General features: G+C 49.7%; 1 protein-coding gene across 11 annotated transcripts in view; it reads left to right on the top strand.

Moving 5' to 3' along the window:
* Window positions 1-479: 479 nt before the first annotated feature.
* CEP164 (centrosomal protein 164) overlaps window positions 480-13771 on the top strand; it is a 51521-nt gene continuing 38229 nt past the window's right edge. For 7 of the 11 annotated variants that reach the window (XM_075035144.1, XM_075035143.1, XM_075035140.1 and 4 more), the window contains exons 1-8: window positions 480-686; window positions 2151-2244; window positions 2620-2731; window positions 3120-3315; window positions 9182-9340; window positions 10260-10388; window positions 10785-10862; window positions 13554-13664. In XM_075035144.1, coding sequence (XP_074891245.1) covers window positions 2151-2244; window positions 2620-2731; window positions 3120-3315; window positions 9182-9340; window positions 10260-10388; window positions 10785-10862; window positions 13554-13664 — 879 coding nt within the window. In that variant the 5' untranslated portion in view covers window positions 480-686. Of the gene's footprint in view, window positions 687-1514; window positions 1536-2150; window positions 2245-2619; window positions 2732-3119; window positions 3316-9181; window positions 9341-10259; window positions 10389-10784; window positions 10863-13553; window positions 13665-13771 lie in introns of those variants that run through there. The other 4 variants (XM_075035150.1, XM_075035149.1, XM_075035147.1 and 1 more) reach the window with 2 other exon arrangements.

The raw sequence follows: 13771 nt of genomic DNA, 5'->3' as shown, positions 1-13771 counted from the left end.
GCGCGTGCGGCCGCGGCGCCCCCCCCCCCGCTCCCCCCTCCTCCGGACCCGGGCGGGCGACGGCGGCGGCGGCGGCGGCGCGGCCGGGGCGGGCCCAGGCCACGCGTCGCCATGGCAACGCGCGGCGAGGCCCCGCCCCGCCCGGACTACAGCCCCCGGCAGGCGCCGCCGCGCCGCCGCCGTCACGCGGCCCGGCCAATCCGGCGCCGGCCGGCCCCCCCTCCGCCCAATGCTATTTAAGGCGGGGGGGGGGGGTAGGGACGGACCAGCGTCGTTGCTAGGGCGGCCGGAACCCGGAAGCGACGTGCGCGGCTCCGGGCAACCCGCGGGCCCCGGTGGAAGCGGCGAGCGGGCCCCGGGGCCGCTGCCACCGCCACGGGGGAGCCGGGGGGGGGGTTTGAGCTGTGCGGCGCAGCTCCGGCGGCCTCGGTCGGGGGCCCGAGCCCGCCTTGGTGCGGGCGCGGGGGGCGGTGGGGAGAAGAGCGAGCGGGGCGAGGCCAAGGGGCTGAAGCGAGGCTGCGGCGGTGGGAAAGAAGAAGGGAGGGCCTCGGGTCGGTTGTCCGCGTCCGGCTGCTTGGGTAGGGGGTGAGGGGGAGCGGCGCGACGGCGTCTTGCCTGCAAAGCTGCTGCGGAGGCTCGTTTTACGTCAGGATTATAAATAGGGAGCGGCCTGAGGACAGCGGAAGGTGAGGAGGGGAGGGAAGGCTCAGCTGTGGGCAGTGGTGTGGCGATCTCACTCCAGGCGATCATCTTTGGTGTGGTCGTGCTGCTGGGATGGCTCCTGTCCCCTGGCAGGTACCTCAGCCATTACATCTCATGAGGAAAGCAGGGGCGTGCTTTAAGCACCTGGCATGTTGGGGCTTTTGGGGTAAAAGTTGGTCTGACCTTGTTGTTCCCTTCTGGGATCGAGTGGTGGGGCTGGAAGGGACTGTCCTGTCCTCGCTTCTGCCTTGTCTTCATGGCCACCCTTCTGCTTGTGTTGGTGCTGGCATGTGGGTGGCTGCAGGGAGCCTGCTCAGCTGCCTGGCCCCCCATGCAGCTGTGTGAGACTAATGCTGGCCAACTGTGGCTGTGCAGAGCCACAGCTGGGGGTGTTTGGGGTGGGGAAAGTAACTTAGAACTGCCCACACCTGTGGTGGATGGGTCACAAGGGCCCAGCTGTGGTGGGACTAAATGGCTGCCTTCAGTCTTCGAGTTAAATAGTGAAGCAATGCTCCAGGGGTGGGACATGTTATATTAGCATCCTTTTACAGCTTCTGAAATGTCCTCTGGGAAGGCGAGAAGCTGCCCTGTCCCTAGGCAGTGCTGATTCAGCCCAGGGACTCCTCCTGAAAAGCTGTGCTGTACTCTGGGAAAACTGCTTGCTTTCCTTCCCTTTCTTTCCATTCTCATTTCAGCTTATTTTTTGCCTGTCGAAAAAGTGCCTGAAGGGAGTGCTCACCTTCTCTGTAGAAGCTTGAAAGGCTGGGCTGGGGATCTGTTTGCAACTTCTGTGCCGCTTCAGCTCTGCTCCCTGTTTCTGCAGCCCCTCTGAAGTGTGTGTGGAAGGTCTTGGACTCGGTTTTGCTGCGTGCACCTCAGTGAAAGAGCCCTGTAAGCAGAGCAGAGAGCTCTGCCCTGTTGCACATATTGCTTTCTTTGGGGTGGCTCAGGTTGTGGGTGGTGAGACCAGGGCAGCTTCTTCCCCCCTTGGCCTCAGGGCAGGTGTTGGACTGTAAAGTGGAGAGCTCCCAGCTGTGCCCAGCCAAGCAGCTGGGCTCAATCTCCTTGTGAATTAATAAATTGTACAACAGAACTAAGTGCCAGCAGCCCCTACCTTTTGTAGGGGAGGTGGGGAAATATGCTTGTAAATAATGTAGTAGTTCTTCTCCTCCCTTTGTGCTGTTAATGCACTTTGAGCTGCAGCCTGCTGCCTAGTGCTTTTAGCTGTGTCCTCCTGCCTTTACCAGAATCCATAGGTTCTGGCTGCTTTTGCTTTTTGCCCTTCCCTTCTGCACCATGCTGGGCAGCCCTGACGCACCTTGTTCCCCTCCACAGCCCCGGCACTGAGTTTCCTGCGGGCCTCTGCCATGCGCTGCATGATGAGGAAGCTTTATTTCCAAGTGCAGTTGATCGATGTGATTTTTGTGTTGCTTCCTTCATGCCGCCAGATGCAGGGAGCCATGGCAGGAGCTATGGTGCGCATTGGTGACCAGCTCATCCTAGAAGAAGATTATGATGAGACGTACATTCCCAGTGAGCAAGGTAACTGATGCCTGTCCTACCAGGAGCAGTGATAAGGGATTCAAGCATGCAGGTCATTCCGAGGCGTTTTAAGAAAACAGGAATCAGGGAGAGCATGGGTGGAGAGGCTAGAATAAATGGGATTTCACAGAAGACAGAGCTGAAAAGTTAGCTTTCTGGTTGCAAAGATAAATGCTGTTTTGCAGTCTGTCTTCCAGCTTTACCAGCCTGGTAGGACGTGTTCACTGACACACAGGGCCGTGCTGACAGCTTTTAGCAGCTTTGTTTCGGGATCGGGATTTCCCAGTGTCCCCATTGCTTTAGCTGAGGAGGCTGGCTTTATTGCATAGTGCCTGGTGTAGACCACCTCCATGGATTCCTCTTCTGTTTTCCTAGAAATCCAGGATTTTGCACGGGAGATCGGGATTGACCCTGAGAAGGAGCCAGAGCTGATATGGCTGGCCAGGGAAGGCATCGTGGCCCCGTTACCACCTGAGTGGAAGCCCTGGTGAGAGCTCTGTCGGCAGCTGTCCTGTGAGAGTCCTGGCCTCTCCTGCCCTTCCCCTGCTGGGTGCTGCCCACATTGGTGGCAGAGCAGGGTACTGGCTGGTGAGGGGGGGAAGATGCCACAACAGAGGTACTTCCTGTGGATGGGGGAGCTCAGCTCTTTGTGGGGTGGCAGAAAAAGGGGAAGGAGTGTTTGGGAAATTGGATAAGGATGTGAGCGATCTCTGGGAGAGCTGCTTCCCCACACTGATGCGTCTTTGGACTCTTGGAAATGTTGTACCCCTCTTCGCTGACCATAAGGTGGTCACATGACCCAGTAAGATGTCCTGGTACATGCAGCTATATTTGTATGTGCTCTTTCACGTTTTCATGCTGTTTTTCCCATATAGCCAAGATATCACTGGTGATATCTATTACTTCAATTTTGCTAATGGCCAGTCCATGTGGGACCACCCCTGTGATGATCACTACAGAGAGCTCGTCATTCAGGAGCGAGAGAAACTGCTGGCACGTGGCAGCATGAAAAAGAAAGACAAGAAGAAGAAGAAAGACAAAAAGGAGAAGCAGTCACTGAAGCGACCCACCGTGAGTAGGCTCTGCTTGTGGTGCTTCTGGGGAGGGCTGGGTGGAGGATGAACAAGTGGCTGTGACCTAGAGGGTGATCCTGTGCCATTGCTGCTTGGGGATCGGAACAGCAATCCCCTGACAAGGGATCCTGTCCAGCAGGTTTGTGAGTTTGATGAAAATATAACAGAAGTGGGGGCACAAACCCATGACAGTTGGGAAGTTTTGGTTTAGAAGGGCCCACTGGGAGCAGGGGTACCACAGCCCTGTGATGGCCTTGCTGAGAAGGGTATGGTACCAGCCAAGGATGCTGGTGCTATTCTTGGCAGCAGATATTTGGAGTGCTGGAAAGATTTCTTTCTTCGGAGAGGACAACAAACGGTGTTTATGCAGTGTCTGTGCATGTGTTGCTATGATATACAGGCAGCAAATGCAGGTTTAGACGTGAGGTTAGTCTGCTTTGCTGTTGATATCTCCAAGCGTAACTGAATTCCCCTTATATCCTGAGTGACAGCAGATCATCCCTATCTTCCGTTTGCTGGTAGTGAGATCAGTCTCCTTGAGGAAAGATGGTGCCTTGTGTTGTTGCTCAAGGCATAGACCTCTTCAACTCAGAAAGCCTCAAGCTTTCACTTGAGCGCTTTCTTTTCTATGTGTACATGTACACCTATTTATGTATCAATTGTGTATTAAATAAGTATATATCTGTACTTTAGATAGATAAGGCTGTATATAGTAATATGCGATATGTCTTAGTTATTTGCTAATATTTATCTACTTAGGAAACACAGCCAGGGATTCTTCCTTCAACATCCTTTTTTTCAAATGCCTTCTGCCATCCTGCCCTGTGGGCAGGAGAGTCCTGAGCCAGATCCAGATAGCCAGATTAGGGATGAAGGCTGCCTTGATGAAGGCAGAGGGAGACCATCAGACATAAGTGATTCAAGGAGGCTATTTGCAGGCACATGACCAAACAAACTGTATCCCTTGCTTGCTCCCAAGCTCAGCAGACCATGCCAGACCTTACGTGATGTGGAGAAAATTTTAGAAGACCCCTCTTTTAGCAGCTTTGGTGTAGGCATCCACCAGGACCACTGTACGCCTTTAGAAATGCAAGAAAAGCTTTGTCTTGACTCCTCTGACTTGCTGTCTGATGATTTAGAGGTTAGGCCACCAGTGCAACCTTTGTGTGTCAAAGAAATCCTATTCATGAGACTTTCAGAATGTCAAAACTCTGCTAGAGGCCTTTGAAGACAAAATCCTACTCTTTGAGGGTGAAGAGCTGAAAGAAAAGCAGAAGATGAAGGATGTGATGGGTGAGTGTGTCCATAAGCCTGATCATCACCTCTCAGAGAAATCTACAGGACCAGATGGGGATGTGGAAAGAAGCCCAGGCATATTGCAAGCCAGAGAAGAAGAAAGCTTTTACCGCTGGAACAATGAAATGACTCTTTTTGATGCCAGTCTCGCATATGACTGGGGTTTGCAGGAGACAGTTGATATTCCATGTGCTCAGGAAGAGCTGAGATCCCGCAGCAAGTTATCTGAGAGTGGAAGTAAGAGGAAAGTTAGAGGTGAGGCTTTGGGTCAAGCCATCAGTGTGTACAAGAGCAATGAGACAGTTGGCAGACCTGAGAGAAAGGGTTCAAAGCAGATGGAGCTGATGGAAGTAGGATCAGATATGGAAGTAGCCAGTAGCAATGGTATGCTAGAGCATAACTCCACAGTCCCTCAAGATACCACAGATATACTACCCTGCTTCCAAGGGGTAGATGCAAATAGAGGAATTGATGTGGAACTTCATTTTGCAATGGACCCCACATCAAAATGTGTCTTTTCAGCTGCTAAAGATAGCTGGAGAAATGACGAAGGCAGTGGTTTGATATCAGAGTGTGCTAGCAGTGATTCGGGCAGTTCTCATAATGATCATGCACCACAGGTACTGGGAGTGAGCCACTGCTTCTGTCTGCACCATGAGTCTGGGAGACAGAAGGACGCATGCTCCATTGCAGAAGAGCCTCTGTTGTCTCGTCCCCTCCTGGGGTCATCCTCGGCTCAGTCAACAAGTCCTGCCCAGAAGCCAGAGAGGGAGCGTAGCACTGAGGATATGAAATGGTGCTACAGACCAGAACCTGACCATGTCAGTGTTATGGTGGATTTTTGTGGGAAATGCACTGCCCAGAAGTCTAATGGTGCTGGAGTGCAAAGAGAAGCAAAGGGAGGAAATGGGAGGACAGATCAAGCTTCTGGAGTGTGGGTTGAGTGCCAGGGGAGCAACAGGCTCTGTCAGCATGTGAAAGTGGTGGTGACCCAAACCAGAGAAACTGTGGGGAGTTACAGCAAAATAGATGTTGGTGAAGGAGCAGGTGGGAATGAGGTAGGCTGAAGTCCTTTGTGATGGCTCCTTCATTTCTGGAGAATTGGGAGTGTGAAAACTTGCTTCCAAGCTAATTTTCAGGAGAAAAGGGGCAAAAAACATCCTGTTGGAGGTCATGGAAGCAGATGTGGCATTAGTTATAGTGGCTTTCCTAAAGCTTGGGGGTAGCTTGAAAAAGCCGTTGTTTGTCATCTTCCTTGCGTGGCAAACACTGCACAACTCATGCCTTTTTTTTTAGTTTTGCAAGGACATTAAGTGCCTTCTGAACTCAGAAACAGGTGATGGGCAGTAAATCAAGTGGGATAGCAACATAGAATGCAAAATCATCTTTAATTTTGGCTCTAAGACTCTCTGTAGTAAGCGCGCTACAAAGTCAGTCTTTTCCCTGGAGATCCCACAATCTAAATTGAGGGGCAATGGCTTATTCAGCTATTTCAGCTATTATAGTGGATGAGGGAAAGGCTGTGGATATTATCTACCTCGACTTCAGCAAGGCCTTTGACACTGTCTTTCATGGTATACTCCTTGAGAAACTGGCGTCTCGTGGCCTGGATAAGTGCACTCTTCACTGGGTGAAAAACTGGCTGGATGGCCGAGCCCGGAGGGTAGTGGTGAATGGGGTGAAATCCAGTTGGCAGTGGGTCACAAGTGCTGTTCCCCAGGGCTCAGTGTTGGGTCCTGTTCTGTTTAATATCTTTATTGATGATTTGGATGAGGGGATTGAGTGCACCCTCAGCAAGTTTGCAGACGACACCAAGTTGGGAGGCAGGGTTGATCTGCTTGAGGGTAGGGAGGCTCTACAAAGAGATCTGGACAGGCTGGATCGATGGGCTGAGGGCAGTTACATGAAGTTCAACAAGGCCGAGTGCTGGGTCCTGCACTTCGGTCATGGCAACCCCATGCAGCACTCAGGCTTGGGGAAGAGTGGCTGGAAAGCTGCCTGGCAGAGAAAGACCTGGGGGTGCTGGTTGACAGCTGGCTGAATATGAGCCAGCAGTGTGCCCAGGTGGCTGAGAAGGCCAATCGCATCCTAGCCTGTGTCAGAAATAGCGTAGCCAGCAGAAACAGGGAGGTGGTTGTTCCCTTGTACTCGGCACTGGTGAGGCCGCACCTCGAGTCCTGTGTTCAGTTTTGGGCCCCTCACTACAGGAAAGACATTGAGGTGCTGGAGCGTGTTAAGAGGAGGGCAACCAAGTTGGTGAGGGGCCTGGAGCACAAGTCTTACGAGAAGCGGCTGAGGGAACTGGGGCTGTTTAGTCTGGAGAAGAGGAGGCTGAGGGGAGACCTTATCGCTCTCTACAACTACCTGAAAGGGGGTTGTAGTGAGGTGGGTGTTGGTCTCTTCTGTCAGGTGGCTGGAGATAGGACAAGAGGAAATGGCCTCAAGTTGAGGCAAGGGAGATTTAGGTTAGATATTAGGAAAAATTTTTTTACTGAGAGGGTTGTCAAACATTGGAATGGGCTGCCCAGGGAAGTGGTTGAGTCACCATCCCTGGAGATATTCAAAAAGCGAGTGGACAGGGTGCTTCAGGACATGGTTTAGTGGGCATGGTTAATGGTTGCACTCGATGATCTTGAAGGTCTTTTCCAACCTAAATGATTCTATTTTTAGCTTAATTTTGCTTGCTGAATCTCGAGTCTCAGAGCGACTGAGTTGGTTATGGTGATACAGAAACCATAAGTCACAGCCAGCTCTGCTGCATCCATGTCCAGTAGCTTGAGAAATGGAATCTCTTCCCTCTTAAATGAAAGAAAAACAGGGAAAAGTTTGAATGAATTAGCTTTCTCAAACAAGAGAAAGATTATTCCCACTGGTTACGGACTGTTGTTTTGCATGTGGGTGCAGTAATGACTTGTCTGAGCACAATTTAGTCCTTGGACTGCTGCCACTGTGGTCTTAGGACACTGAGGCAGCTTACAGGTGTGACGGGCCCATGTATAAATGGGACTTTCTCCTTCTTCCCCTGTGAATAGCTGGACCATTTTTTGCTATTTTGCCCAAACTCTTTCTCTCTGTTGTCTGTAGCAGGATCCTGCCCTTCACTGTGAAGAATGTTCCAGGTTGGCTTGTCTTCATCCATGAGTAATTGCCTCAATTTAATAAGAACTTAACAAATCTCCTGTTCTGAACAAAAAAAAAACCAAAACAAAAAAACCACAAAACAACAAAAAGAGCTGAAAGGTCACTGTGTGTAATGTTAATGAATTGCTTGGCTCTACTGTTGCTAGTACCCAGCTGTGGCTCCACCAAATCGCTAGCTCAGGTTTCTAATTACCAGCATGTGGTAGTGCTCAGTTATCTGATAAGAACTATGACTATAAATATCAGATAAACTGCAGATTATCCTGAAAGTTTTAATTAGCCCCATGGAAGTGAGTTTGTCTTTGCTGAAGGACAGCTAACATCCTCTGTTCCATACATGTAGCTAATGGCCATCTGTAGAAAACAATTAGTTAAGCTGAGCACGTGTGATTTATTTTGTTACTGTTGCTGTGGCAGTGACTAGGTGGAAGAAGGATCAGTGCGTATTCACTTCCCTCTCCCCATCCCTCAGCATGCAAGCGAATTAATTCTGTTCTCGGTCTGTAATCTTGTGTGGGTACAGAGTACAGGAACTGTGATTTCTGAATGCATGCGTGCTTTGCTGAAGCAACAGCACTTGGCTGTACTGGCACACTACAGAGGAAATCCTAGCATGTTTTCCTTCTAGCTTCACCTGTGCAGCGTATTGCGGGGTGAGACTACTTGGGTGGGGAATTCCACAAAGTCAAAGGGAATGGTCACATTTCTGGGTGAAGATAACTTGATATGTCAAGCATGTGTTGCTCGGAGGTGAGGATGTTGGATGGCTCCCAGGGCTCTTGCAGTGCTTTGGAAGGGGGAGATGCTTTCAGGAGCTTCTCACGGATGTGCTGCGGCAGAGCTGCTTTCCTCAGCCTGTAACTTTTCCACTGGTGTAAGGTGAGGAAGCATCCTGGATCTTGGTCTAAAAAGAGGTGTTAGTTGCAGCTTGTGAAGAGTAGGAGGCTTCTTGCCATCAGAGTGGTTTCTACTTCACTTGTTTCACGATGTGCAGAGTAGCAGGGCAACAGAGGCAAAGCTGCCCAGTTTACCTTGTGTGCGTGATGTTGGGTAGGAGCCTCTCCTAGAGGGTGCCGAGTGTGGGTACATGGAGATGTGTGAGCTAGTGTGGCTGTTGTTGTTCTCTTCCATCAGTTTTGGAGTAATGCCCATTTATTTTTGGAATTGCCTTGCTGCTGTAAATTGTCATATTCAGATGGGCCTTTGGAAGGCAACATGTGTGAGTAAATCAAACAGCTATTCCTTACATCTCTTGTGTGCTGGTGATGGCCGGGTGTGGGGTCTCACAAGCAGTTTTTCAGTGGTGGTGGGTTTAGTATCAGCAGCCAGTGTTTGCACAGGGTGTTTGCTTTCTCCCTTTCTGAGATATGGAGTGTAAGCTGTGCACCCATGCTGTCCTCTCAGTGAGTCCCTTCTGCATGCTCCAGTCCTCAGGCACTCTGCTAACACCCATCCAGGCGCCCCCGGGGAACCTCGCTCCACTGCGTGGCCTTGCAGCATCTCCGGCTGGCATCCTTCGTGGGTCGCTGAACTTGGATGTGGGGAGCTTGGTGGACTCCAGCCTTGTGGCCAAAGCGGGGACTCAGGTAAGGCTCTGTCTTCTCTGGGAACGTGCCCTGGCAAGCATGCTCTGCAAAAGGTCACAGGCATGGTGATACTTAAAAATTTAAATGACGATATTGGTGATCTCTTGTCAGTTTTGAAATACTTTTGTCTGTTAAAAAAGCACTTTCCTACTCTGTCTTTCACTATATTTCTTTTCTTTTGCTATTTCTAGGGAACCCAGTGCTAAACTTGTGGTGAGCTTTCTTCTGCTATGTGTAGCAGATTTAAAGAAAGAATTGTTTCAGTTACTGTTGGGGGAAAAAGTCTGTTAAGTTCATTTTAGTAGAACTTTGATTTGTGTCCAAATGAAGCATGACATACACTACAGATAATGGAATCTAATAAATAATGTTTTCACCCAACTATTTGCTGAGAATAAAAAAATTAAAAGAACAATTTTCTGGATGAATGCAAGACTGACAATCATGTTGAATGATTATTTACAGAATGTTACCTTTGGGTCAACAAAAAACAGATGTGTTAAGTGGTAACAAATTGATCTTTTAAAGGAAAACAAAACAATATATCTGCAAAACATCGTACAAATCAACACCTCCACTGAAGGTTTTCTTCTTGCTGAGTTAAGTCTTGTCACTGGCCATTTCAAACATCTCGTTTTATTATGGTCTTGGCTGAATCAGTGTTTTAGGCACAAGCAGGTTTTGCAGATGTGCTTCTCAAGGACAGGAGCCTCTTTGGTGTAAGGGAAAGTGTGCCTCATAAAGAATACATCTCCCACCTGGACATGGCTCTACCAGAACAAGGGTAGCAGCGTAATCCTGAGCACCTTCTCAGAACTGAGCAGCTTTCCTGCTGCTGGCCAGTGTCTCAGTGGGTTTGTATCTCCCCTTTTACTTCAGCTGTCCTCTTGCTTCCCTTTCTTTCTTTCTGACTCGACAGCCTGCAGAGACCTGTAAGCCCGTAAGCCAGACCAAGAAGTTGCTGGGCTTGGTCTGTGAAGAGAAGAGTTCCTTGAACACGGCGGCTCCAGTTAAAGGGAGAAATGAAGAGGGAGAAAGCGAGAATGAGGTAGGTTGTGTGCCTCAGCTCTTAATGTGTGTTGGTAACTGTAGTGCATGAACCCTGAAGGAATGAAAAACTGTGATGCTCTGTTGGTAACAGCTGATGATGGGCTGCGGCTGTTCCACTCGATTCTGGGCCTTAATTTGTGCTGCACTTCCTCTGTGTTTTTTTTGATCACCAAAAAGTATCTAATCCTGTTTTCTCCTTGTACTCCCTATAAATCAATGTCTGCCACGATGTTATTTCCAAAACAAATTGGCTGTAGGCTTATTGCCTTGGCATATTGCTATAGGTCTGCTGCCTTATTTCACTGATTAGGACCCCCCAGTTCCTCCTGTGTGGCCTGTGGGATTGCAGGGGTCAGAACTCAGTGTTGGTCATCTCCTTTTTTAATACCTTTAGAGTCTCCATGGGACAGCAAGACTGTTCAAAAACCTGCATGTGGATGTCAGTGCCCTGGGAGTCAGCTTTGACTCTGAGGTAAGAATGTGGGTGATGCGAGACGGGCAGAAGAGGAGCTGCGGCACTGCCCAGCCAGTGCCTGGGCTGGGGAGTGAGAGTGCAGGAGTTGTGCCAAAGGGGCGAGTTTTGCGTATCGCTTACAAGCAGGAACAGCCTGGAGCAGACTGATGGAGAGGAAGGGCTGGGGGGAGTGTCTGAGAAGCCAGATGCGGTCCACAGGGGACAGTGGTGTGGGTATCAAAGGCAAGTTTGTGCTTGAAGGAGAATGCTTGTGGTTTGGTAGGTGGGATTGGAGAAGACAGCATCTTTGCACAGGGTAGAGCTTTGTTTCATTCTAAAGTGGAGAAACCAAAAGCCATGTAGGTGTGACAGGCAAGCTGGAAGTCAGCTCTTCCAAGGAGCAGCAGAAAGGAGGGGGTCTCAGATCAGAGAGGTGCCACTGTTCTTGCTGTGGGAGGAAGGCTTGTTGAGGAAGAGGCATCATTTGCTTCCACATTACTTTTTTCAGTGAGTGTGGAAAGAAGGCTCATTCTCAGCTGAAGTTGCAATGGTGGCACTGGGGAGAGGAGAGGGAACGTACTCTGGAAATGCCATTCTTGCACTGTCATCCAGTGAATGAATCTTAGAAGCTTCCATGTGGACCACACATGGCCACCTAAAACCTGTTTTCTTTTGTCTTGCACTGCTGATAAATTCCATGGCTTTGACATGGAGCGTCAGCAATGAGTTCCGTACACCCGTGGCTTTGTGCAGACATTTAGCTTTCCATGTGGATGTGCGTTCTCTGCCAGTGCTTTCTTAGCGGTGATCAGGCTTAAGATGACAAGGGCACAATGGGAAGTGCGTTGCAAGCAGCTCTGGTGATTTGGCCCAACTGTGCTGACATTAATCCTTTCTCACTGCTTTGAAAATTCTGTTCCAGTATCTGAAAGGCAAATTAATTTCTTTTTAAAGTGTTTTACAGCATTTCCCTTATCCTTTTCACAGTATACAAAAATTAAGCTGTAAAGTACTTTGCTGGAGAACCCATTCACAGTGCTGGGCAGAAACTGCAAAGGCTAATGCTAAAGTGGATGTGGAAAAGAAAGGCCTGACTCTCTCATCTCCAAACAACAAGCGGCCTGTCAGGGCCCAATTCGTCACTGAAATGTTAATGTGTCCAGGAACAAAGAGATGTCTTGGCATTTCAGTGCCACGGCAGGGCTTTGGGAATCTATTATCATTTCCATTATGAAATGGCAACTGCCGCCCAACAGCCAGGCTCTGTTAACCCAGTTGGGTGATATCTTAGTCCTGATAAGATATTAGTGCCCCACTGGAAAATATAATTCTTTTGTAGTTCCATGAGATGGCAGTAGAAAAGCACTCCTATGAGCGAGCCGCAGCCTGTAGCCCAAGCCATTCTCCAGCTTCCTTACAGAATGGAGAGGAGGAAAGGATTTATACAGCAAGCCCTACAGGGGGAAACCTAAGCAGTAATGGGGTGAAGTGCTGAAAAAAACTGGCTTTGTGTAGCCTGTGGATCAGGGTTGAATACCTATATTCAAAGAAAATTAGCTTGGGGTTTTAGTGACTTGCTGAGACGCAAGGATGTTGGGTAAGAGCAGAGGCTGCATTGAAGATGGCATGAGCATCTGGGAAAGAGGGAGGAGAGATGGAAAGAAATGCTACCCCCCCCTTAGTGGGCTTTTCTGGAACAAGGAGTAAATTAACTGGGGAAAAAGGCACTGAAAAAACCCAAGTCAGATGCTGGAGAAGTTGACGTGTGAGGTTTATGTGTAGTAGTCAGAATGTACTCTTGGAAAAAGGGCCTCTTCTAGGCAGATTGGCTTGCTTGGCTGCTCGTGAGGTTAGCTCTCAACTGAACCCAGCTTTCTTCCCTTCTGAATTTCTGTGAGGGAATAGTTGCCGCAGTCATGCGAGACTGCCCTAAAATACAAAAGGGCTTTGGGATACTGCTGGAAGGGGCAAGAGGAGGAAAAGGTCTGGAAGCATCTCTGGGTGCCTGGGGAGAGGGTCCCATGGCAGCAGAAGTGATCCCCTGATGCAGCACTTGCAGCTTGGGAGGTTTAGTACTCTGCCTTCTGCCCAGGTCAATCTCTGGGTAAACACTGGGAGTCAAGGGGGTCTTTTGTGTGGTGGGAAATTACCATGCAAGGCTTCTTTACCAGATGGAGATGTGTGAAAGGGAGCTGTCTCTGTAAATAAACATTGCGCAATACAGCTTGTGTGTTACTGCAGAGATGTCTGTGGAGGAAGCAGTGCTCCTGGTTCCCAGGAAACAAAGACATCTATAAAATAGTGCAGGGATGACTGGTAAATGGAGATGAATGGTTGCTGTGGTCATAGCCTTGCTTGCTCCCATGCTGGGGAAGCATGGCTGAGGAGTGCTGTAGTGAGCCATGGCTCACAGGGAGCCCTGAGTTGGGAAGAGTCTGGTAGAACAACAGCAAGTTCATTGAGCTGGCCAGCAGGAAAAGCAGCAGCAGCAAAGCATCCAGAGCAGAAACAGTTTGATGTTTGGGAATGTGGGCCTGTGAGCTCCTGAGCAGAGGCTGGAAAGCTGTTCAGCTGGAGAGCTTTCTGCTCCAGGGGTGCCTGCAGAGGGTGATACGCAGGGCGATGACCTGTCACAGGTGGGTGACCCAATCAGCTTGCAAAGGTGATGTGAGGACTTTTGCTAGTGGATGTGTTACCCCACCTTGCCAGGAAAACAGCAAAGCAGAGGAGGAAAACTGTGGCAGCCAGTTAGCTGATGTTGCTGAAACTGACCTTGAGCACCGAAGGAGTCCTGCAGAAGAGGCTGGCAGCCTGCGAGAGGTGATGAGTGGTGCTCTGACATCACGGTCCTGCTTGCATGGTGTCACTGAAGCTTTGCATGCAGTAGGCGGCTTCTAGTGTTGTGGTGTGGCTCTGATAGTTGCTTG

Source organism: Buteo buteo, chromosome 9 (genome assembly GCF_964188355.1).
Source record: "Buteo buteo chromosome 9, bButBut1.hap1.1, whole genome shotgun sequence".
NCBI lineage: Eukaryota > Metazoa > Chordata > Aves > Accipitriformes > Accipitridae > Buteo > Buteo buteo.
Note: the sequence above shows the minus strand (reverse complement) of the source record. Positions and strands in the feature narration are given on the sequence as shown.